Genomic DNA, 27,424 nt, shown 5'->3' with positions numbered 1-27,424 from the left:
TTTGCACGAACCCAACTAGTGTAGTACCCTAAAATATCCCGTACCCAATTAGTTTTGTATCTGAAAAACACCGGGACCTAACTAGATTAAATAAGGGTCTCCCGGACCCAACTTGTAAACGCCGGGACAAAGGTAGTAATGTAGGTAACGTAAGTAATGCGTTACGCGATTACGTTAAAATTTTCTCTGCATAATGAAATTGGAGTACTGTTTAAAATAATATAATTTCAGTGGCGTGTTCAGTACAAAGAATTGGGTAGGTCAGTTTTGTTTTGTAGTGTATAAGTGTGTTTATAACTATTAGCGAAGATTTTTCCTATCACATGGAACCAAACAGTCAAATAAAAATTGGGTAGGTCCGGGCCTTGTCGGCCGGGAGTGGTAAACTAAGTCCCAAATAATTGGGTGGATATTGGTGGTAGGTAAATATTGAGTCCAGAAAACTTTAACGTGCTAGGTAAACTAAGTCCCGAGTAATAATATTTTTCGAAAGAATAATTTATAAATAACGACAATGTACCTACTTTAAAATAAAAAGTCTCTTCAATGAGTACTGACAGTACTGTATAGTGAATTATCGATTACCGATTTGCTTACTTAAATACATTCAAATAGATATATATCTTATGTGTATATATATAAATACGTAGCAAAGAGGTAGGTTATTATAATGAAAATAATTACAATAGAAAACAATTTTTTTGAGACAAGAAATGTTGAAATATGAAAATAAAAATATTTCAAGATTTGAATTCGTTAAGAATATCTGAATATATTAAATAAATTTTTACCATGTACCTAAAAAACAATAAATAAAAAGTAATAAATAAAAAAAATAATTTGACTTGAATTTGTATATTCTATATTTAATTAGTTGTGATTTTTATGTACAACGTAGTGAATTAAATTAGATATTTTAAGCAAAAAAAAGCACATTTTTAACCACGTCAGTTATGTTAACAATAGATAGTACCAAGCCTGTAAAAGTGAGAAGGAAAATGTGCTGTTTTGGAAACTAAACCTATTATAACCAGGGACTCAGTTTACTTTATACCTTTTCAAATCCGGGACTCAGTTTACCACAAAAACGGTATTTCGAACTCAATAATTTATCTAGCCCCCTGGTCGGCCTACCCAGTCAACACGCCACTGAATTTATTTTTATGAGGATAAGAATAATAATTATAAATATTGTAGTATATTATAACGCGTTACCATTTCGATTTATTTTGACTATTGTGATTATGAATGTATAATAATAATAATAATAATAGGTACTACAACATAATATGTCTATAATGCGGACATCGGATAAACAAATAAATATACATATTACATATTTATATATAATTTTAACTCGTCATAGTTCAGTAAATAATTAATAGTTCATCCACGTAAATTACAAGAAAACTTAATTAAATAATTTATATTTTCAATAAATTTTACTCGAAATATATACGCTATAACATCTTTCTATAAACAGTTTATGTGGACTGATATTATAACGTGTTATGTTTTTATACATAATTGGACATTTTTTTAATTTTATCTGTATAATTTATAGTATTTCTACTTTTGTTGCTTATCAAATGAACACGTTCAAAGCAAATTTAAAAATAGGTACTTCCATAATATTATTGTTAACTTTTTTTCTTTTATAGTAGTATCCTTGTCTGCATTCCTGAAATGCGACGAAGGGGAGGCAAATGGTCAGTGGTAATTAACCAATAATTCAATCAATATCTATATTATTATTTTTGGGCACGCAACCCACAGCCCATGGGTTGTTCAAATATAAGTGTCCTGATATGTATATGTATTTTATTATCTATAGATTATATATTATATAGTATTCTGATAAACTAGTTTATATTAATTATTATAATTAATAATTAGGTACCTTATTTTATCGATTATTTATTGTACCTATAGGAAGTGATTATTGTTCTTATGCATTACTTGGAGAGATAAACATAGTCCTTAATTTGGGTACCTTTTTGTACTTGTATTCAAAAATAGATTTACTTGTATACTGAGTTTGCCGATACACAATAATTGTCGATCAAAAACCAGTTTTTATTGGTTTTATAAAGATTCCCAATAGGCCACAATATATTTTTAGGCGTAGTGAGAAAGTTTAAAATGTTGGTACAAGATCCAACATTGGTAGTTTTTATTTAAATTTAAAGATATCAACAAAAAATGTGGTCACGATTTTAATTACAAAGCTTTTGTATATCAAATTTAGACAAAATTCGTCAAAATCACGAAATTTTGCAAATTATTTTATAATCAAAATTTTATAAAATGTTCAACTTATATGGCTTACCTAATCTTAAAGGTTTTATGTAAGGTCCTTAATTTAATATAACTTATTGAAAACCGAAAATCTAAAAAAATATGCAACAAAAATTAAATTTTTATATTCATTTGAAGTTATAGTTTGTATAAGATATTTAGATGAAGAATAATGATTTTTACTATATTGTTATAATTGAATAGTTCAAAAATATTATTTAATGAGATCAGAAACTTTTATTTGACTATACATAACAAATTTTAGAAAAAAACCTATTCACTCTGTTTTATAGTAATTATTAATTAGTATTGATTCAAAAGTTAATAACAATTAATTAATATGAGTATATTAGGTAAAATATGTATACTATATAACTATTATAATCTATACTAATATTATAAAGTTGAATAGTTTGTATGTTTGAAAGCGCTTATTTAAGAAACTACTTGACTGATTTAAATGTAAGTTGTATTAATAATTTCGCTATAAGTTGGCATGGCATAGAATGACTTTTAATTTAAACAATTGAAAATTGAAAATCAAAAATCAATATGTTTTGTTTATACATAAAGTTTCCATTGGTTACAGAAATAATATAAAACAAAACATTGGTATAAAGCAGGGGTTGGCAACCTTTTTACCTACATGGGCCATAATTTTTTTCAGTTTTTCATTGAGAGTCGCATTCAAAATTAAAATATTAAAAATATAATTTATTGTTTATATATATGTATTACGATACATCATATACGATTAGATTACGTACTCGCTCATAGCTTATCTCATGAGATGTGCACATTGTTGTATAATAGCCATGATTACATTTAATTTATATCAATTTAAGATATAAAATTTAAATTTGAAATATCCTGAAATATATTTGGAGGGCCACAGAAAAAAGTTCCGAGGGCCGCTGGTTGTCGGTACCGGGTATATAGAGTATAAAATGGCCAAATCATCATGCATTGTTGTAGTATTTTTTTTTTTTAATAAAACCAAATAACATTTAATTGTTCTTGTATTTTTTGTTCATAGATTCAAAAAATACTGAAATTTATTTAATGAAAGTGTCAAAAATTATTCTTAGAGATATCAGAAGAATTTAAAGAATACTTTGAACTATATTAAAAATATACCAATTATTATAACATTTATAACTAATATGCAACAATCAGAAAAGCGTATATAGTATTTTCTTAAGGAAAGAGATATGAAATAATTTTTTATTGCTGTTGTAATCTGTTGACTTTAGTTACTCCATGTAAGGCATTTTATAACAATATAACTGTACCGCTTATACCTGTTTTAAAAAAAGGTGAGGGGGGGATATATTCTCCATATCCCCACTACCCCTTCCACCATAAATACGTCACTGGACACAATCGGATGGCTAATCATAGTCGAATTAGTTCACAAAGCGAGGTGCATATCCATATTAATTTATTTTTCTGTGGTAAAGTCAAGAGATAGCTATAGTAATTAATATTATGATAAATATGAAGTTTTCAGTATACATTTATTCAACCTACTTAATTACTAATATTTTAATAAATAACTATAATAGCAGTATACATATAAAATTAAATATACTAAGTAATATTGGTTGATAGAAGTCTTCGTTCAGAATTGTTTTTTAAAAAGTAATAATTTATCATTCAACACATTCGTTTTAATGTACAGTATCGCAGTCAACACATATAGTTACTGTACAGCAGAAACGTTACCTACTTCTTCATTTTTTATAATTAATATTTTATTCCTTATTTTAATTTAAATTTGAAATTAAATTAGGTGAACACTGATTGTCGGTAATCTGGGTACCAACAAATTGTATGTTAGTGAACATGAAAATTATCCTCGGAGAATTATACAAAAATAAAATATAGTCTGTAAATTATCCGGATAATTTGAATATTATCCGTATCATAAACTTATTATACTTAGGGTACATATCGACACCTCGTATATAGGTCTTAAGCAATGTCTCATGTTTTTTTTTAATCGTTCTTCATTTCACCTCCTATTTACAAACCGTTTAACAGTCATCAAATAAAATATAAATTATGATAGTTTGGAAATGTAATTCTACTTCTTGATTTTTATCATGTTTAGATTTCGCCGTCACTAACTGTGATATACTTGTGTCTAAATTTATTGTCATCACGTTAAATCAAATATATAAAAGATAAAGATTGAAATTAAAAAAAAATGAAACGTAACTTTGTTTTCTTCAAATAATCATGCCTGCTGCTCGGTGTACATTGAAATATAGGGAAGAAATTCATTGGTCTATACCGGCTATTAGACTATTAAAAAAAAAACACACCCTAATATAATGAAACATATTATCAGTGATATGGTGCAAGTCTCTAGGTGTCTTTTTTCTCAGCGGTTTCTGGAAAATAAATTTTTATTGATTAACAAGCAGTGATGCCGATAGGTCCTGATGTTTACCTCCGCGCCGACGAATTATCTTCATCGTATGCATTATCATTTGATATGAACTCCTCGGGTGGTTACCGACGTCCGAGCGGTTAAAACCTTGTACAAAGGCGTTAAACCAACCCCTCGCCGTAAAAAAAACTGAGACGAATGCGCAGACTGTGGTTGTCATGTATACACTAACACAACAACCACTGTGACACAACTTTTCTTTTTGCCGTTCGCATGATGCTAACGATCCGCAAATTTTCACAAACTTTTCCACCCGTTGACTGCACCCATCGATCGTCATGGATTTAGTCTAGAACACCGTCAATTATCACCACCATCGCTTGCCGATCAGCAGTGAAAAATATGGACACCTACGCACGATTAGGTATGTGAGATTATCACATACCTATATATGACTGGACTGTATAATATAGCGTATTAGCGTAGTAATAAATACATTTTGACCACGCTCATTTATATTTTTATAATGATACCGTAATAAGCCAGGTGCCCAGGTATTTAAGTGGGCACCGTTTGGCCATTGCTCAAAATGTCTGTCTGTTATCAACGTTGCCGTCGTCATGTTTGTTTCCAACTACAAGCATCCCGCAGAGGGTTGTGCGATAATTAGATTTTTTCATCCGGCTGGTTCGCGTCTGTGATTACTGGTCAGTGGGTCCCACATCTAATTTTTTCGAATGAGTCTGAACCCAATTTAGTTTAGCGGAATTCGCTGGTTGGGTGTCACTGTGTCAGCCTTTTTCACTCTAACACCAAATTAATATATTCCGTTTCCAATATGGCCGATTGTGAAGTACCTAGGTTTCATTATTGTTCGTCTACAATAATTGATATAAAAACCAATATATATAGGTGTACAGATAACTATTTAAAATGGGTTTATTTTATCATTTTCAGAGTAAATGTGATTCTATAATGATCATCAAAAATATCAGAACACTGAAGGCCAGATGATAGTATATGATGATGTATGATCTTCTGAATAGATGCGTAACCTAACTATTATTTCTGTAGTAGGTACCTGTGTCCGGCTTACTGATTACAATATGTTAAATGAAAGACCTAACTCGGATACACAACCAAACATCAATCTACGTAAGTTTATTTTTATATTTATTTATATCAAAAATCTAAATAAAAACTTAAAACCTATTAAAACTACATTTCATGTTAAATTTTCTACTTTATTATTAGGTACAATGTGATTGGATAGGAGTGTTCGCTTATATTTGATTCCCCACTCTCTATATTATATTAATACAAATTTAGAACGTACTCAATAATAATTCTCATAGGCCAATCTCTATTTTTATGACTTGACATTTACTAATTTCCAAAATCGAATTTATTAGTCTATTACTTTCATCCTGGTTAATTACTTAATTAAATTAATAAATTAGTCTACTTACACATAAATCATGTAAAATAAGTATAGAAACTATATCTTATGTATTAAATTTACTGAACATCACAAATACAACTATGATCAAGCAATATGCAAAATTACATTTTATTATAAACCAAAATATTGTGCCTTGTGCAGCACAATCCATGCATTCACAAATCACAAAATAAATATAAACTTAAAAAATAGAAAGATATAATAAAACATGTAATAATTATTTGCCTGACAATTGTCTATTATACTTTTAAATTTCAACTTATTTAAAGAACACTCTTTGATACCAACTCAAACAAGTAGTTAGTAAAATAAGTATAATATGAACAAACAATATATAAAAAGGAAACGGCTAACATAATTAACTTGCAAACATTATTATATTCTTCTTAAAAGCTACATGTTCATTTATTCCAAAAAATATTATAAAGGATATTTGTACATGCCTACACTAGAACACTAAATATACTGTATCATATAACAAAAATCAATTATCTTAAATATTTTATCATTTAAGTATCATTATACACAAATTTAGTAGATATAGATTTTTCAAATTTTCAAATTTTCAATCAGTACATGTGAAACTAAACGTTTGAGCAATGGAGTGCTAAAAATTGAATTTTTTTGTAACTGGTCATTGGACTTTTCTCTTTTTCCCACCATTATTAGACTATATTATGTAAACACAACTACTATAAAATTATATTATACTAAATATACTATTGAAACTGTTGATGACTTTTCATCATAATTATTTAAAGCAAGTCTCTGTAATATTAAGCACTTTCTTCCATCAGCTCTATTATTTTCTATTTCTTTTTTAATTTTAGCAATAATATCTATGATAACAGTTGATTTTGAAATCTTATGGCTATTATTCTGAGTAATTGATATTAAATATTGAACAGTTTTTTAATGTTTTAATAATTCATCTAAAATAATAAAATTAAAAATACTTATATATTTATATATTATACGTGGTACATTAGTTTTTATTGAATAACTTATTTTATTTTTGTCAACTATGTTATTGTTATGCCTATGATTTATAAACAATATACATATATAAAAATTATTTTTAATTTCTAAAAATAAATATTTAAAAAAAATGTGGGTCTGAGAGAAAACAATTATTACGCTGACGTCCTTTTACTTACAATATTTTTAAAAACGAAGTATAACATTAGGTGTCCAAGATAAAAAGCACATAAAAAGCAATATAATAATATATAATAATTAACATTAGAATATTTTTAATGAACACACTAAGACAGATTCACATACGATCTGTGAATTTCAGAATTTATTTAATATGGTATATCGTATATGTAGTGTGTTGTATCGCCCATAATATGCCAGTTGTTGTTATCGCGACAAAAATATCCGTCTCTCGGGGAAAACCAGATAACGTTACTGATTAAAACAATATATTAATATTGTAGTACAGAAAGTTTAAAATAATATGGACTAAGCGGCGGTGATTTCTTATTTCTAAATTAAACCAAACCCATTCAATTTAATGTAATAATGTCATATTATTATAAAATTGCTATTGTGTTATTGAAATTTCATAAATTATACAGTTTTCATTTTTACAATTTAAATTTTAAAATGATTTTTTTTTTGGTTTATTTTGATTTAAGTGGTTCAAAACGAAAATCCAAAGACAACATATCCTGTAGTATGGATACGGAGTCGATTTTCTTTAAAAAACGTAGAAACAAATCAAACTACTTGATAATTTCTTCACTGCAAGGAAAATTAAAAATATTTTTGGGGTTGTAGGATAAAAAACCAAAATAAAGCCGAAATCGTAATTTGTATATTAAATAAAAAAAGTGTAATGTAATGTAAAGTTAGTTAACATATTATTACTTTATTTATTTGTTAATGCTTGGTTGCCACTGAGCATTGTAACTGTAACTGTAATAATAATATACTACGTGATATTATTGTTAATAAAACAATTAATATAGCTTAATTTAATATCTAATATCAATTAATCGATGTAACTAACTATTACAATCGATATATTACATAATTGCAATATTGTTATAGATTAATTTCAATGCAATTGTATAATGGTCAGATTTTTTTTGTATATTAAACTAATTGACGTACATAATTTATATTTAATATATATTAATAAATATATTATTAACAGTATACGTCTGTGATCCAACGATTTCAGTCCAATAAGATAATATATATATGTTAAAAAAATAATTATAGTAAGCACACATAAAATAGTTTTATCATCGTTTGATTTATGAACTTTCAGATGCATTATAATGGAAAGTTTACAAAACCCGCGATACAAAATGCATCTACGCGCAAACGGATTACCCAGCGTTTATTTAAGCTATACAAATTGTACAACAATCAGTCAAAAATGAGAGGTAATTATTAATTATTATAATTTCCCAAAATGTATTCTTTTAATTTTCTAGTGATTGGACATCGCAGTAACTTGGCGACAGTACTAGTCATCATGGATTAAATTGGTCATTCAATAAGCTAAGGATGTGGTCGTTCACGAAGCAATGAAATAAAATATCATCCAACAATCTACTCCATAACGTTATACAGTTAAAAGGAGCAATGATTAACGGATACGTTTGTCGTACGCTAACAAAAACGATGTCTTCGTTGCTACCGCCATCCGTATGTGTTAGCTGTGGATGAATGTTCGACGACTTATTGTATCGTTCCATAGAAGTGACTGAATAAACTCTACCAACAGCGATGAGAATAAAACGACAGAAGCCATGGGAAATAGAAGTGGGGTTGCGAAGGGTGAACATCCCCCCAACGAGACACCCTCCCAAAAAAAGCCACCACCCTTTCCAAACCCTACATGAAAGACCCACCGAGCAATAGAAATGGCGAACGCTATAATGATACCTAATAATGAATACGACAATATTACGATAGTATAAATAATAACGGCGGCGACAAAGACGATTTTTAATAAAGTGTTATTTTGTTTTAATTATCCTATAAGTCGTGACGTCGTCTGGTCGTTGAACTTAATAATCGATTTCCGTTCATGGAATAGTGACTAACCCTTGAATGAGGATGGGCCCCTGACGGAGTTATGACGACCACAATTGCACCCGCTATCTCGGATGATAATACAAATAATTATTATTATTATAAAGGATTAAGGATTAATACTTCCTTTTGTATGACTACCGTCCTGGTGATAATGCGCAATTTGATAACGGCTGACTGACATGGATGCTATCATAAGCAAACCAGGACACTGCTACAAGTACCAAGGCCATAGTTCTGCCACCACCGAATTCTGACATACAATTACTACAGACCACGGTAGTTGCAGCCCACCACTGGCCTGGTTCGCTTGTGCTGTGTCGTTTTCGTCCGTTCCGCCTCTATCCGGTTGCCGTCAGTTCAACGTTCGTCGCTTGCACAGACGCTCAGTCGTTACTCGTCACTCGTGCGGAATCAACGGTGGTTGTTAACTACTCCGTCACCCCTATCATGACTCCGGTACCTTTAGAAATTATCGAGACCAAGATACTAAAGCCGTTTAAATACCCAAGACTTGTGCACGACGGGTACCTATACCATTTTCACAAAAAATGCAGTCGTCACCTTCGATGGAAATGCAATCGTGTTTATTCGTTAAAGTGCCCGGCGGTGCTCAGGACGAACCTGGATATGCTAAATCCGCAGTGTATCGCCGTCGATCACGAACACGTTCACGGAAACGACTTGGTCGCAGTCGAACAATTAAAATTAAAATTACGCGTACACCAAACTTCGACCTTATTCAAGTAAGATATTATAAAAAAATGCACATATACCTACGCACATCCTAGGATACGTATACGTATATTTTATTTAATAATTGTACCTCCATAGTAGTGTGTTGGGGGTTCCTTAAGACCATTAATTTCCCCATAATCTTGGTTTATAAGTTATCAATTAAAAATATTGATAATAACGTGCTATGTTATAGTAATTTTACGTACTGCTTCCAACATTAAAAGTATTTCACAAAATGCAGTATCTATATAATATTATTATATAATTATCCTTTATTTTTATATTAAATTATTTTTATTCATTTGTATTATTTATTCGATGATTGTTAAATGATTAACTGACAATGACTTTATTTTTACTTCATAAATAATTCATTTCATGATCTCAACTCAACTATTGGTTCTAATTTAGTTGCCTTTGGTTATTGGATTTAATTATTTTCAGTGGTGTATTGGAGGGTATACGGGGGTATACGGCGTATACTTACTTCTCAATTTTTTTGCTTAGCGTATACTCTCTAAATAAACGACGATACGCGGGTATACGGCCGTTAGCCCCGTATACCTGTTAGAATTTTCAAAAATGAATAAAATGCACTAAAAATACTACAAAAATGACCTTAAAGCATAAAATTCCCTAAAAATACAAAATAAAAACTGTACTATTAAATTCTATATTTGATGAATTAAATTTCTGTAAAGATGAGCCTCGAATGTAATGCTTAGAAAAAAAGATGCAAATGCATCAAGTTCCGGGCCCTAGCAATCACGATTAGTGCACAAATCACTAAGTTATTGGTAGTTAGTAACCATTCTAATTTCTTAGATTGTACTATTTTTTTAAAGTTAATCTTTGGTCAAAGTGATAGGTATTGTTAATTAGAATAAAGATTGTTAGTTAATTCGAGCGAAGGGAGAAACAAATTTTTTTGATTCAATGTTATAGGTATATCATTGACACCTAAGATCTAGAAGGTATACCCACGAATATTTTTAGCAATACACCACCATTTATTTTAAAACTAATTGTGTATTATAGTTACATATTGTAAATTATAATAAAATGATATGTTATCATTTTCAACTACAGTTTATATGTGGAATACCTACTCACTATAGTAGAGATGGACGTCACTACAAATTGTATTCATTATTATTTGAACAAGTCAAATATAAAATTGTGTATGATAATCGTTATATTATGTGGGTCTAGTAAGGATTTCCAATTGTTGGTGACTTCAAATAATATTTCACATACCTATTGTATTTTATATTTAAATTTTTAAACAAAGTCCAACTATATTTTTAGTTTGTATGACATCTCTTAAAAGTATTATTTCTTATTTGTTATACACTTTATTAAATTTATTAAACTAATAGGTATTTATTTAATACTGCGTTTTATCTTAATATTTTATTTATGTTATCATGCTTTTATATTATTTTAACATTTCATGTTTGATATTATACTTGCACATTATTTTTAATATTTTATGTATATTATTATTTTAACATATAGTACCCATCATATTAATTGCTTCTAGCTTGTATATTGTTTAGTTGTGCTCAAAACAATTGATAACATAATATTTTCTAAAATATTTGAAAATATATATTACTTTAATACCATTTTTTTTTCTTATAGGAGGTAGTTATATTTTTGCACGGTTTTCTGTTTTAGTTTGATTATTTCTCAATAATGAACTTGAATTTTTGATTTATGTATTATTGTTTAATATTGCTACTGAATTATTATACTAGTGTATTTTACTTTGTTTGTTAGCACAAACCATAATATGTGTAAATGTTATATTTTAATTAATTAATGAAAAGGCATAATAGGAATATGTGCCTTATCATTTATGATTCAGTGACCTATTATTATTTGTAATTGTTTTAGAATCAATTAATTATACAGGAATCAATAAATCATATAATAATATAGCATTATGGTAACACATTTTTAATAAAAATTACTGCAAAAAAAATTGTCATTTGGTAAATTATATGATTTATATTTTACTTAATAAATGCAATTCCTAAACTACTTATACTATCTAGGTATATTAGTATAATACAATATTATCTTCTTCCTTAGATGCAGGATCATTATATTCTTTCATGTTTGCCTAATGTATGCTACCTGTCAATAGATATTACATTATTACATATTGTTATAAATGTTATATTTATGTATTGTTTAAACAATTTAAATAACTTCGTACATTAAATATTATATATTTACATACGTATACCTAGATATACTCTTTAAGAAAATAATTATTTTTATAAAAGTATGAAATATGTTTATATCAAATGTGTTAAAAATGATTTCCTACTAATTTGTTCTGCCCTAGATTTGGAATTGCACGTATTTGTATTATATTTTTATATAATATACTAAACCATATATTAATATTTCATTAATTGGTTCATTGGTTCATTTAATTACAAATAACTGCTATTATTTATTTATATATGATGTTGAATTCTAACATTAACAATTAGGTTATTAAGTATTGAAACATTTAGTATACAACAAAGTTAAAATAATATATAATATTAAATTCAAAACCCTTAGAATCCTGTGGTTATTAAAACTTCACATCAGCAATTACATTCTGGTATGGTTCTGAAGCCCAATTAAATTAATTTTTTCATACCCTATGGCCTATACTCAATATCTGGCACTTTCAGTGAAACTTGTCATTTAAATGCCATGCATTGTATAAAAATAAAAGTATTAATTTTATTTAATCTGATATTTTTTGACATATTATATTAAAAAAATTTACTTATAATCACAATTCTATGCTGAAAACTACTTGAACTGTGATATAAATTAACAAATATATTTTGTATACTAAAAATTGCTATTTAATTTTAAATTGTATAAATTAACCTTATATTTATGAAAATATTTTAAATATTTTTCAATGACTTATAAATTATGCACTAACACTACATTTTAAAATTACTTAATAAATACAAGGATTAATTTAATTAAAAGTGTAAATATAATTCTAATATGCACTGATGAAACATTAAATTATTTTCTTAATAGAAAATTTAGGAAGAATTTAGGAATATTACTTTAACATTTTCTATTAAAAACCAATTAAAAATGCTTAAAAAATCTTTAAACTTAAACATATTCTATATCCACCTTTGTATGATAATAATTATTTAATTATATTTGCATTCTTATTTTGTAATATAATCTATATGGTAACTCGTAGTAGACCATGAATAATGGTTTTATAAAAATGACAAATATTATAAAAATTTAACTAATCATCTATATTATAAATTAATACATAATAACATATTTAGTTTAAAACACTGTTAAACATTATTATTATACTATTTGACTGTAGATACGTAAAATCCAAGTTTATATCATAGCTGACTGTTTACAACAAACGAATACTGAATATTTTGTATAATTGTATTATATTATACAAAATCCAAATTCAAGAAATTATCTAACATGATTATTTTTCAGAAAATCATGCATAATCATGAAGAAGAGTAAATGTTCTCATATCTTCAAAATATGTCCAAGTTTACTAAATAAATTGTTTTTACATATTCAGTTACTACGCTGACAAAATTTTCACCTTGTTTAAAATATTATATTATATTGTTTTTAAATAATTATTAAGGTATACTTAGCCGAATCTCTAACCTTATTATGATGATTAAGAACAAAATTCAATAAAATTAAAATTATGATGCATGTTTTAATAGTCAGAGGCGTGCTAGAAAATTTTTTTTTAGGAGGGGGGAGGGGGTTAATATTTTTACTATATTTCCTAATTTACTTTCCATTAAATGTAAACTACTTATATTTTTAACGCATTAATTTTAACTGCGTTGAATTTTTATATAATAATTTATGTTTTTTGACACAACATATAAAATACAATTCTAAACTTATATCCAATTATAATTACTATTTTATTTATTTGGTAATCTTGTATCAAATTTTTAATCCTTTTTTTTCACATTAAAAATAAAACAGTCAAAAATTTCAATTGTCAATAAATTATATTATTTTATGTAGGAAATGCTGAAGTGAACATTTGATAAAAATTCTATGTATCTACGATTATATGTTTTTGAATCACAATAAAATAATAAAGATCATTTCGCCTAATAGTTATTTTATGGGTGAATAATTTGTAATGTAAACATTTGAACATCTAACACACCTAAAAAATTTATTTGACTTCCTAGCACAATTTTTTTTTTAATGTAGGTTGAAAAACCTTAAAAGATCCATTTATAGACTTTGAACTATAAAAATTATAAAAATGTATGCAATTTTGGCAAAAATAATAACGATAAAAAAATTACTGTAGATTTACTCTTAATTTATTTTTTTATATTTTTTTTGATAATAACTTATGAAGAACCCTGTATTAAATGTTTAATCAAATGAAATATTTTTTTTTATTGGAATTTTGAACAAATTACTTTAAAAAAATGTATTTCATTATTACTTTCATAATTACTTTCTATAAATAGCTCAAAATATTTTAAATATAATAATACAAATAGAAAAAGAAAATTATGTAATAAACACTTGGTTAAAAGTTGTTAGAGTAATTTATTTTTAAGTTAGCTATGAAAAAATAAAGAAATTAATTTTGTAATAAACTAGGTTTTTTACTATTTTTTTTAGATTTTAGTGATTCTGATTGAATTAGATTGTATTGATTTCACAATGATGTTTATGTGTCTGTTTACACAATAAGTAGTCATAAAAATTTTTCAATTTGCATGGTGGTTTTGGATATCAAATAGGATTTATTTTTTGTACATTAGAGAAGTAAAAATCGGGAACAAACGGGAAAAAACAAAACTAAAATCAAGGAAAAATTAGGAATTTGTATGCAAATCCAATTTTCAACTAAATCAATTTGTTTTTTAATTGGAGAATAAATCACTATAGTTACTTGAAATTTTCACCAAATGTCTATATTATTATTTTCTAACGAAATATTTTGACTGTTTCGGACTATTTATAGATATTTTAAATTTTCCATTTCTTTAAAAATCGAAAATAAATTATTTGCTGAATAAAAATGCTTGAAAATGTATTTTAAAGTTTCTCATAAATCGCTTATTTACCTATTAAGAAATATTTAAAATGTATAGTTACAATATTTATTTACAAGTGTTTAAATTTAGAATGTTTACAAAAAAAAAATTTTCTTTTTACATCTAAAATTTGAAAAATTAACACAAGATTCCTCTAACGTTGTTGTGCTTATAAAAATAAATCAGTTTCCCGGAAAGTCATTTAATTTCATTAATAATTTTGAAAAGTAGTGCGAAAATTTGTTTTTGACACTCCCTCAAAGTAGAAACATATTGTTACTGCATCAAACGCTGAAGATAGACTAAAAAAACACACGCACATATTATTGTACAATCAATGTTCAGGATCAAAAAGCAGGAGATAGGAGACCACTTTGCTATGGATGTGTTAATTTTTAATTTATTTCACTAAATAATTTTTATTTTACATTTATATTGCTATTAGATATAGTTAATTTAAAATTGTCATTCAACTAGGTATTATTAGAACCTTTTGTACCACTTACTTAATTGTATACAAAAAATAAAAATACATAAAAGTTGTTATATTATAGTAATTTTTTAATATTAGGTAGTAGGTACCTAATTAGTAGGGTTCGGAATTGCATTTTTTTTTAGAATTTTTTAGACGATACTCTTCTGGCCACAAATGTGTTTTATTAGCATGTGAATCTGAACAACTAATTTTTATTTTGCATTTTTTGGTGTTTATTGCTTTTTAAGTCATTTTTTGACATTTTTAGGTCATTTTTACTGATTTCACATTAGTTCACTTCTTATCATTATGCCGATAACTTACTTAGAACTTTGAAATTACCACGGGCTAAGATTAGTACCTATCCGATTTTTATTAATTTAAAACAAATATTTGTAATTTTTTTAGGACATTTTTTAACGTTTTTAAGGTCATCAATTTCCTAGCCCTACTAATTAGTAATACAATATATTGAATTAATCTCTGAAAACATCTCATTTATTATATTATTAATTATAATAATAATATTTGTTGATATCATATGTTATTAAAAAAACTCATCATTGACATCATTGTAAAACAATACAGAATTAATGTAAATTTAAAACGATAAAGGTCAGAACAATTTATGCAAATCCTATTTTCAATAAGATTTTTGTGTAATTTATTATGTCCCATAAACGCATAACTACAGATAGGTACTTGATATGTTCATCTTAAATTTTTCGACTAAACTATTTACGGGCATGATCAATTTTTTATTTTTTAGTTTTACATTGTAACGCTAATTATCTGGAGTTTATTTACGTACGGATAATGCATTCTATATTGTATTTTCAATTATTATCGCTAATAATGTTTTCATTCTGTCAAAAAAACTTGAAATACCTACTGCAACGTTTCTTACAAGTTTTTATTAGGAAAATTAAAAAAGTTAAGCATATTTTTCAAATGTATACAACAATAGCGTCTGAAATATAAATATTGACCAATTTATTCTTTGAAAAACAAAAAAAAAATTCTAATTTCAATTATTTTTTTACAATAATTTGTAAATTATTTTACAGTTAAAAATTCATAAAATGTTTAATATTTATAACTAAGGTTTAAAAATGTAATACAAGTTTCTTTGTGTTTTCAACCTATAGGTATTAATAAAAATATCTACTGTAAAGTTAAATTTTTGGTGAGCATTTGACGTAATAAATTTTACGAAATTTTTCACGCGTAAAATAAAAACTTCTAATAAAACGATTTTTTTTTTGTGATATAAGATACTTAAAAACGAATAGCCACAGATAGGCATTCGAAATTTTCACAAAACATATTTGTTAGCATTTACTTCACATTATAATCTTTTTGGAACTCAAATTAATTTGTTTCAAATTTTCACGATATTGGCTATTCGACTGTAAAATTAATATTCTTTCTCTAAAGATTCTTGATATTTTGTTGTAAGACAAATTAATTGGATTCTGCTGAAACTACTTTCAAATTTGGACGAAATTACTTAAGTATTTAATCAATAACTAGCAATGTTAATTATTTTGTTATGATTTAAAAAAATTGTTTGCGGTAACTTACAACTTTTACGTATTTTGTAGTACTATACTATACGCAATGACATTTTAATTTATTTTTAGATATTATCTGTTTATATATATATATATATATATATATATGTTGAACTACCAAACCCACCTATTTACGTGCCTGCTACTAATTATCCTAGACTGACAAACAATCTTTGTTCAGAATCGTTTTTCGTATACAATGATACCTGTCATTGTATTCAAATTAAACACATTCATTATAGTGACTTACTCTCCATCTCTATTATACAGCAGAGCGATACCCACTTGCCCACCCTTTTTTCGTAATTATTCGGTATAAAGTGCTAGGAAGTTTTTAATAAAAACAGTAAACATAAAAAGTTGTATTAATTATTAATTACTTTTTTTTTTTAGGAAAAATACCTGTTTTAAATCAAAAGATTTGGACAAATTTGATGAAGAAATTCACTCACCTGATAATATGTTAGATAATAAGCTAGCCAAATTTTGTGCTTCTATGAATAAAGTTTATTTTATTGATCCACTTGATCCCGAACATGAATATGGAAATGCTAAATGTAAAGAAATAATCAAAATTAATAATTCAAAAGATACAAGTTTTAATTTTGAAAATTGTCCATCCACTAGATTACAACAACAAAATAACCAAAAACAAGTAAGATATTTAAATTTAAATTTAATCATTTACTTTTTAAATTGCATGTAATAAATGTATTTTTAATTTTTAAATATGTAAAAATAAATTTTAAAAACTTATTCTTGCATTGTTACTATTACATAAATATATTATTGTTATGTATTGTATGTATCTAAATAATTACATCTATTGTATCTGCTTCTTATATATATATATATAATAAAACGTGAAAAATAGTTCGTTTACTATATAAAGAATGCGCAGTGGTCGCATAGAAAAAAGCTCTATGTCGTAAGGTCTATTGTGTAAGGTGTATTGTGCGCCGTGCGGTCGATTATATTAATTATTAATTATTTCTATTAGCATGATTTTTCGAATATTTTCCACTTTTCACAGGATTTTAAGTAGACTTTTCCAGAGTTTTTCCAATCCGTTTTTTTTTCATATTTGCGTTATGTGTACATGCAGTTTTTTCGCCATTTGCGTTTGTAGTGATCGCGATCGCTGTAACAAGTACGACTGCCGACAACGGTCCTCCGGACGTTTTTCTTCGCTTTTTATTTTCTCACGTAGGATCACAAACGCCGATCGATATACGAGATATTAATTCTATTTCTTTGCTTAAATTTACACATATATTATATTACGTAGAGCAGGGGTGGCCAACCAGTCGATCGCGAGATGATTTTGAGTCGATCGCGACTCCCTTTCGTATTTTCTTGAATTTTTGAATTTTTTTCTGTAAATTTGTTTATCTTTATATCAACGAATATAAAAATTATACTTAGAAAATGTAATAAATAACTATGAAAAACGAGATTATACACAGATATCAAATAAAAGAAGAGAAGTGTAACACGCATGTACATATTATATAATATACATATTTTTTTTTTATTGACAACCTTTTTTTTTTTTTGGTCGATCGCGACGAACTAGAAAATCTCGGATTGCCTATCTGGGAGGTTTAGTTTCGTTTAAATGGATTTTCCCTGATGATATCTGACAACTTAATTTAAGTTTTAATATGTAATTCAACTAACTTTTTCTCCTACAAAACAGCACCAGACTTTCGACATCAGGAGGTATAACAATCCGACTTAGGTGGATTGCCCAGCACAGGTGTTGACTTACATCTGTTAAGGACTGATATCTAGACACTTAATTACCATTTTTAGTATTTATTTATTTATTTTTTTATTCATTAAAAAAAGAACCGGGTATGCGACATAATAAATAATAGAAATACAATTTCATCCGTGCACCTCCCACATCGTCCACGATCTGACGCAGTCAGAGTGCCTACCTGATAGGTTTAGATGCGTGTAAATTTAACTTCCCCGATGGTTATGGATTACTTAATACTCAAACATGGCAATCGACTTTAACACATTTTTAGTGACCAATTTCCACCCGATCACCATTCCCTATCGATTTTTCGGTGAAACGATTTTCACTCAACCACCTCGAAGGGCTTCTATACACCAGAATCGAGTTTCACCAGCTCCTATTTTCATTATAAAAGTGATTAAATTTTAACAATTTCATTAAATTGCTTGTATTTTGAATCAAAGAATTTAACAAATTAATATTTTATTTGTTTCACAACTTTAAATAATATCAGCATAGGACTGCCTACGTGTATGTTAGGAAGTTTTCTATTTTATAATTTTTACACATGATTGTCCAACTTTGCTGAAATTGCATGTAGTTTCTTTTGATATAGATTGTGTAATGCACTATTGGGTGGTTTAGTAGACCTGAAATTAGAACAAGTAAAAAATTACATAATATATAGTAAATCATTATGCCATGGTTTTAAATTCTTTAATTTCTCAAATATTTATTCATTAAAATATCAAAATGTTAATAATATTATGTAATATATTGTTATTGTAAAATAAAAATGTGGCAATCGACATTATTTATTTAAGTATAAAAAGACTCCATTACAAAATTTAGAACTACATAATAACATTGTAATCTATCACTATTGATAAATTTATTAATTTTACCACAAAGTATTCATTTCTCCAAGTAATATATAAAACTGTTACATGCACTGTTATCATTCATGACTTAAATTAACAAATTTAATTTAATTAAGTCATGGTAAAAAAATATTGAACATACTTAATCAAATTAGAGATGCCTTTTACAGTTTTACAAAATATAATTTATTATTAATAATTCACAATTACTTTTATAAAATATAATATGTATTTAAAACTATCAATTTAAATTGTTAAAAAAAAACAATTGATGATATCGGATGGTTTTTTCTTTATTTATGTATATATATTATTGATCTTGACTAGAATTATATATTAAAACTGTTTTTTAGAGTATAATTGAAAATGGTGTTGGCAATCATACAAATGATTCTTTGCCAAAACAATGTATTAAAAGACGTCGGGGAAGACCACCGAAAGTAAAAAATATGATTGTCAGTGAGAAGAAGGAAAATGATATACAAAATAATGAAATTACTTTACTTACAAATACATATACGGAAACAAATAATTTGACTACAGACACACACAAAGAAATAAATAATTTGACTACTAATACTCAAAAAGTCAAAAATTTTTTGATTAGTAAAAGTAGTTTGAGAAATAAAAAAAATAATAATACATATAATTTGACTAAAAATAATCGCAAAGGAAAAAAATGTTTGGTTAGTTGTATAAATAACGAAAAAAATATGTCAACTGCTAACAGTAACACATCCAAAAGATCTTTAACTACAAATACACACACAAAAAAGAATATTATAACTACTCATAAACAAAAAAATAAAAATTCATTAATTACAAATGATAATGGAATAACAATTTCTTCAAAAGTAAAAAAATACACTTCAAAATTTACAAACCAAAATACAAATACAATTAAAAATTCACCTATAAGTACATCTACTATTACAAGTACATATACAACTTTAACATCTCCAATTAAAAGTATACCTAAAATAGAAGGTGTGCCTACAGCTTTAACAACTACAATTATAAGTACTCCTAAAATTGAAAGTACTCCCACAATTGAAAGTACACCTACAGTTACAAGTACTCCTATAATTGAAAGTTTACCTTCAATAAAAATGGCAGATACAATTGAAAGATGTATGAACATCAAGAGTATTAATTATGAGGATGATATAATTGTTATTAGTGACAACGAAGATGATGATTCTAATTTTAATTTTTTTGAAGTTTATGATAATGAAGAGATTAATAATAAAATTAATGAAATTGATTCTAATGATTATGATTTTATGATACATACGGATCTTGAAAAAAATTGGTCTACAATTGAAAGTACACCTAGAATTATAAATACACCTACAGTTGCTCCTACAATTACAAGTACTTCTATATTTACAAGTACTCCTATGATTGAAAGTACACCTTCAATTGAAAGTACTCCTACAATTGAAAATACACCTACAGTTACAAGTACGCCTATAATTGAAAGTTTACCTTCAATAAAAATGGCAGATACAATTGAAAGATGTATGAACATCAAGAGTATTGATTATGAGGATGATATAATTGTTATTAGTGACAACGAAGATGATGATTCTAATTTCAATTTTTTTGAAGTTAATAATAATAAAGAGATTTATAACGAAATTAATAAAATTGGTTTAAAGGATTATGAATTTATGATACTAACAGATCTTAAAAAAAATTGGCCTACAATTTCAAATAAAATGAGTGATCCTTTGACAGGAATTAAGGTAATATAATTTTTACATTTAAAAAATATTTAATTAATACTATTAATTGATTTTGTAGGTATTTGAAAGTATTTTATTTAACAAATTATTATTTCGGATAATTCGAGGAAATGCTAAAACTAAAAAAAAATTAGATTACTTTAAAACATCTATTGATCATTGGAAAACAAAGTTTGAGTGTTTGTCACATCGAATAAAGACATTAGTAAATAGTACAAAAAGTGATAAAAATACAAGACTTATAAATATTCAAGATAAAAATGTAAAGGTAAATTTGAATATTCTTTATTTTAGTGTTTAATAAACAAATAATTATATCTTAACCACCATTATTATTATAGCTCTTCCGCCAGTATATTTTTTCTTTATTATTACATATTATTTTATTTGTTGTATGTGAATCTGCTCTGATCTTATTCTTATTGTTGTAAGTTTTTTATGATGAGAACCATTTACCATGTTTTTATTGTAAAAATGATTTTGTAGTTCTGAATTTTTCACCTGCTTGATCTTTCTCATTCTCACATTAAATTAAAGACAAATTATTATATTCAATTTTTTAATATTTAACCATTTTTTTTTTTTTTAATAAGCCAACCTATATTTTAGATAACAATAATTTTTATTTTATTTTATTATAATAATTTAGTGTACTATTTAAAGTGGATATCAATTATCCATATAATTTTACTAGCTAATTATTCTTTTCAATTTAATGTTATACTTAAAATGTTTTAACTGTGTTTTAGGATACAACATTAAGTTCAAATATTGGAGTTGACAAGCAAGCAAAAAATATTGATATAAAGAAAAGAGGTTAATCAAACTATCTTGCACAAACAATAACTCAAAATTACATAGGGTTAAAAAAAACTAAAAATAAATTAATCTTAATTTTTTGTTTCAGTTTCCATAGAATTAAAAAGTGATATTACACCAGACAATTTGAAAACTTCAAAATTATGCCAACAATCTTTAAAGAGTAAAAACAAATACCTATCTGAATCTGATTCTGATATTATGACAAGGAAATCAGAAAAAATAAAAACGAATATATCTTCTACACCAGTGAAGGCTGATTGGATTAAAGATTTTCCAATCGATTTAACTATTACTGATCAAAATAATTTAACTCAATCTGACTCTGGTATTAAGATTAATCAATCTAAAGTTAATGAATCAAATGAACTTTTTACTCCAGTATCTGATGTTACAAAAGCTTTAGAATTAAGCCCGAAATCGTTAAAAAGAAAAATATCTAATTTGATTCAAAATAACACGAGTATTGAGATAATTAAACCTAAATTTGTAAAATGCAGTGAACCTTCTTCTTTAGAATTTATTGATTCAACTATAGATAATCTACCAGATATGATAGATTCACGACTCAGTCCAAAATTATTAAATAGTCAAATTAAAAATTGTACTCAACATAACACTGCTATTGAGATGACTGAATCCAATATAACTGAGTATTATGAACCTTCTACTTCAGCATTCATTGATTTAACTGTAAACAATCTATCAGCTATAACAAATTCAAGGTTAAACGGCGAAAAAAATATTTTTACTCAGTATAGCGATGATACAGAGATAAATCCTTCTATTTCAATATCCACTGATTTAAGTAGTAATATTCCCACATTTTCAAGTTCATCTATGAGAACAATAACTCCATTGAACGATAATTTATTATTACATAAAACAATTACTCCTCCTTTGTGCACGGATGCTCCATCAAATGTAGAAATACTTAAAAATTCAAAAATTTCAACAATGAAATTAAAAAGAAAGAATTCCGAAGAGTGGACGAGCCCTAGACAAATAACCGTTTACCCAAAAACAGGTCCATCAATTGGTAGATCTGTTATTTTACCATTTGCCGTAAAACGAATAATAAAATCAAATTCACAGTCAGAACCTATAATAATAAATGAGCTATATAATTATAAAACCATAAAATTGGATAAAAAAGATCTATTAAATACACCCATCATTCCTGTAAGTCATATATATTTTTAATAGTAAATACATATTTATTTTGATGTTTATATTTAAAAGGTTCAAATGAAAACTCCATTACCTGATGTTGTATATGAAAGCACTCAAATTATGAATGAAATTAATTGTAAGGAAACTATTCAATCAAATTATTCACATGATCAACATAAATCACCAAACCAGATCAAATCTGAACCTGATTTTTCAAACAAGGTATAAATTATTTGTACTTAACATATGTATTTAAAATATTAGGTAAAATAAAAAAATTTTAGTGTTGATTTTATTTTGTTTTGGTAAATAATTAAAAAATTAATAAATTATTAAATAGCGTTTAATTTATTTCCTGTATTTATTTAATTTTAGAAATACTTCAATGTTAAATTAATTATTAAATGTAAAATGTAAATAGTCCTGTCAGTGATAGCTAATTTTTATAAAAAATATTATAAGAAAATAAGACAAAATGTTTTACTTTAAATTTATTTATTGTATTTATTTAGTCAATAAATAAGATATTTAATTTTAAAAGGATAAACAATACTTTATTATTTATTAATTTGCTGGATAAAGTATTAAGTATTTTTAATTTTCAACTTTTTTTCATGTGGCATCTTGAGACACATGTTACAGATTCACCATTCCTGTACTATGTTTTTAACTTTAATTTATAATACACTGTTCCTATTATTTTAATTATATTTTAATACATATAATATTAGTAAGTAACTACTTACTACCTACTAATAGTATTTGTCGAGCATTAAAAAGTAGGTACTTACCTATAATTTAAATAATATGTATACAAAAGAAGATATTGAAGTTTATTCAAAATAGGTATGAGTCAATATAGTTTGAATTTAATTTTTATTTACTACTGGCTAGTTGTTAGGTACATAAAGAATAGATAAGAACCAATCAAGGCCGTAACTGAAAACAAAATCAACGTAATATAACGTAATATCTGAGCTAAATGTTACTTATAATATAAATTTGTAATAAGAACTTATATAAACTCAATGATGTACTACATAACTTGATGGAATATCTCACATGAAAATATTCTGCATACTATTTCATATATACATAGATTGATTATCTAAGCATGTTCACGCAATTTTTCATGTGATAATGAATTTATTCAAATTATGATTTTTAGAATTTTTAAATAGATATACTAAGTATCATATTTTTGAATAAAATATCTCTATGATTTAAAAAATGTATTATAGTGGTAAAAACTTTAAAAAAAATTTTCAGAAATAAAAAGCAGCATATTTACTGTAGGTAAATTGTGAAGCATTTTTTTTTAGTATAATAATTTTATAGGTCTACTTGTCTAAATCAAAATTCGAACGAGTAGTACAATGATGTATAGTTTTCGAGTTAATTAATTGTATATACTAATACTAAAAAACATATTGTTCTTATAAATTATTTTATAAAAATATAAAATATAATATGTAATATTTAATCTAGTATTTTTATACTCGGGCAGTGTTTATAAATTATAAAAAAGTTGATGATTATTAAATTAATTATGTATATATTATAATTATAATAATATTTTGATCAATTAAATATAGTTAAATATAAATTTAAAAATACAATAACTTATTTAAAAGAAATGTTTATAATTTTTCTACAATGCAGTATGTTTATGTTTTTATGTACTTAAGAACACTTTATGGTGATGATATAAAATCAATGGAATTTTTATTTTAGAATACATTAATAGTTTCTTCAAATTATACGTTATTCCAATGAATTATTTACTTAACATTTTTCCAAAACGTGCTATTATCATAAAATTTAATAAATAGATATTTATTGGTTATTGTCCATTTTAGATTTTAACCCCTCATATATGTATATATATTAATTGTGTATAATTTGCTGTACAAATAAAATCCTACATAGGTAATGCATTAATTTATTTTAATCATTAGACAAAATCTTGTCTTCTTTTATTTTATTTTATGTTACTGTATTATAAATAACGTTTTACTTATTTTGTAATAGTTGTTGTTTGTATATTATAACAAAATGGTAATTTTGTGTGTCAATTATCAAATTATTATTGTATGTATTGTTTTAAACTACACTTTTATAAAAATATTTTTTTTTGATATTAAATATAATAAACAGGGCTCATAAGTTCATGTACAAAGATAACGCTTAAATAAACGTCGGTCTAATATGCTCCTAACATTTCTCAATTATCGACTTAATTTTTATCAATATGCAGTAAAAAACTATCAAGTTAGTTTAAAGTAATAAAAACAAAAAAAAAAAACTTATATAATCATGCCACAAAATAACTACCAAATTACAAGTATATACTAAATAAAATATTATACCTACCTTATTGAATCATGTTACCCTTGTAGCAAATTTCTTCGTTATTTGGCATTTAATGAGACTGGAAAAGATCGTTATTCAATGCATGAATTTATGATCTCTGATACCTATTTAATTGTCAATCGGTAATTTAATATTTGTTTATAACGGATGATGTCTATATAAATAAATGTTTTAATATTATATTATATACCTACTATACCTACCTATTAATTATTATATTCTGTTGTGACAGTTTCTTTAACATATAAGCAAATAAAGTTATTCAGGATTTATTTGCTATAATTTAAGAGTATTTTATTAATTTCAAAAATTGTATAAAATAATCATTTTATATCATGTCAAATTATTGCACTATTGTCTATTGATCGATTATGAAAATATAAATAGGCCACTGTGTAATGGTAAATATATTTATGGATATATATAATATATGCAGTATGCACTAATAAAATATGGATATTAAACATAATTTAATCATCTATTATTCAAAATGTTATTTACTAAATTGAACTTAAAATACATTGAGCGTATACTGTTATCTTCAACAGATAAATAATTTGTTAAAACACCATAAAAATGTTTTCTTAAGAACTAATAAATAAGTTTTATTTGGTTTTCGAGTTATTTTAGGAGCGTTTAGGTATACCCATAAAATTATACTTTATATCAGGTATAAAACGAAAATCAGAAATCTATGACAGGTATGTCATAAGTAAAGGTACTTGCGTATATGTATTCGTAGTACGTATACATATACATCTTTAAAACAGTTATTACATTATTCTTTTTTATTTGAGCCTAGTTATACGTTATACCTTATACCCAGTTAGGTACTAATCATAGGCGGAAATCCATTGAAAAAGTTGGGGGAGCTACGATTTTTCTCATAAACCAAAGCCGTTAGAAATGTATTAATTGTATGCAATATGTATGTATAATGGATTTTATTTTCATTTTCATTTAATGAGATAGATCTCTGAAACCGGAGAACGGATTTTGCTTTTTGGGGTCTTGTTAGATTCTTATTGGCTAGGAGAAGTGCAATGAAGATTTTCAGAAATTTATATTTTATAATTAATTCACTACAGAGCTTCAAAAAAAAATTAAAACACATTTTATTGGGAGTTTTTTTTTATGTTTTTCAGCTTTATAGCTTTGTAGTGAGTTAACGATTGAAGATAAAGTTAGGAGTCGTAATGTATTTTGTTTTTATCATTGAATTCAATGATAAATCATCGCATACGAAAAACTATTCCAAGCGGAGATGGTCTGGGAGCTTTTATTTTACGATATTTTATATTTTAGTACCACCGTATGAACTATAAATAGTAGAAGTGGGTCAAACTCAAAAATATGGTTTAAAATCGAAATTGAGCCAAACTTTTTAATCTCAAGTCGAACCAAAATTCAGTGTTATCGAACTCGAAACGATCATTTCATTTAACATCGAACCTAACCCATTACATTATGTTTGTCATTAAGTTTAAAAAATAATTTAATAATAACGCTTTCGTTCAATAATAGGATTTTAATTTATTTTTTGAAATATTAAAATTAAAAGAAGTAGGAAAGTCACCGACCT

The 27,424-nt window shown here is 25.9% G+C and overlaps 1 protein-coding gene across 1 annotated transcript; it reads left to right on the top strand.

The window, feature by feature from the left end:
* Window positions 1-8,956: 8,956 nt before the first annotated feature.
* Window positions 8,957-26,124, top strand: LOC132924448 (myb-like protein U). Its single transcript, XM_060988775.1, has 7 exons — window positions 8,957-9,955; window positions 17,495-17,756; window positions 20,083-21,477; window positions 21,536-21,745; window positions 22,227-22,293; window positions 22,385-23,478; window positions 23,539-26,124. Exons 1-7 carry the CDS (start codon window positions 9,660-9,662, stop codon window positions 23,695-23,697), a joined length of 3,483 nt encoding a protein of 1,160 aa, XP_060844758.1. The 5' UTR covers window positions 8,957-9,659; the 3' UTR covers window positions 23,698-26,124.
* The last annotated feature ends 1,300 nt before the right edge of the window (window positions 26,125-27,424 follow it).

Source organism: Rhopalosiphum padi, chromosome 3 (assembly GCF_020882245.1).
Source record: "Rhopalosiphum padi isolate XX-2018 chromosome 3, ASM2088224v1, whole genome shotgun sequence".
Classification (NCBI taxonomy): domain Eukaryota; kingdom Metazoa; phylum Arthropoda; class Insecta; order Hemiptera; family Aphididae; genus Rhopalosiphum; species Rhopalosiphum padi.
Note: the sequence above shows the minus strand (reverse complement) of the source record. Positions and strands in the feature narration are given on the sequence as shown.

Coding starts and splice junctions, on each gene's coding strand:
- LOC132924448 (XM_060988775.1), top strand. CDS start 9,660: ATGACTCCGGTACCTTTAGAAATTATCGAGACCAAGATACTAAAGCCG. Junction 17,757..20,082: donor AACAAAATAACCAAAAACAA/GTAAGATATTTA, acceptor ACTGTTTTTTAG/AGTATAATTGAAAATGGTGT. Junction 21,746..22,226: donor TTCAAGATAAAAATGTAAAG/GTAAATTTGAAT, acceptor ACTGTGTTTTAG/GATACAACATTAAGTTCAAA.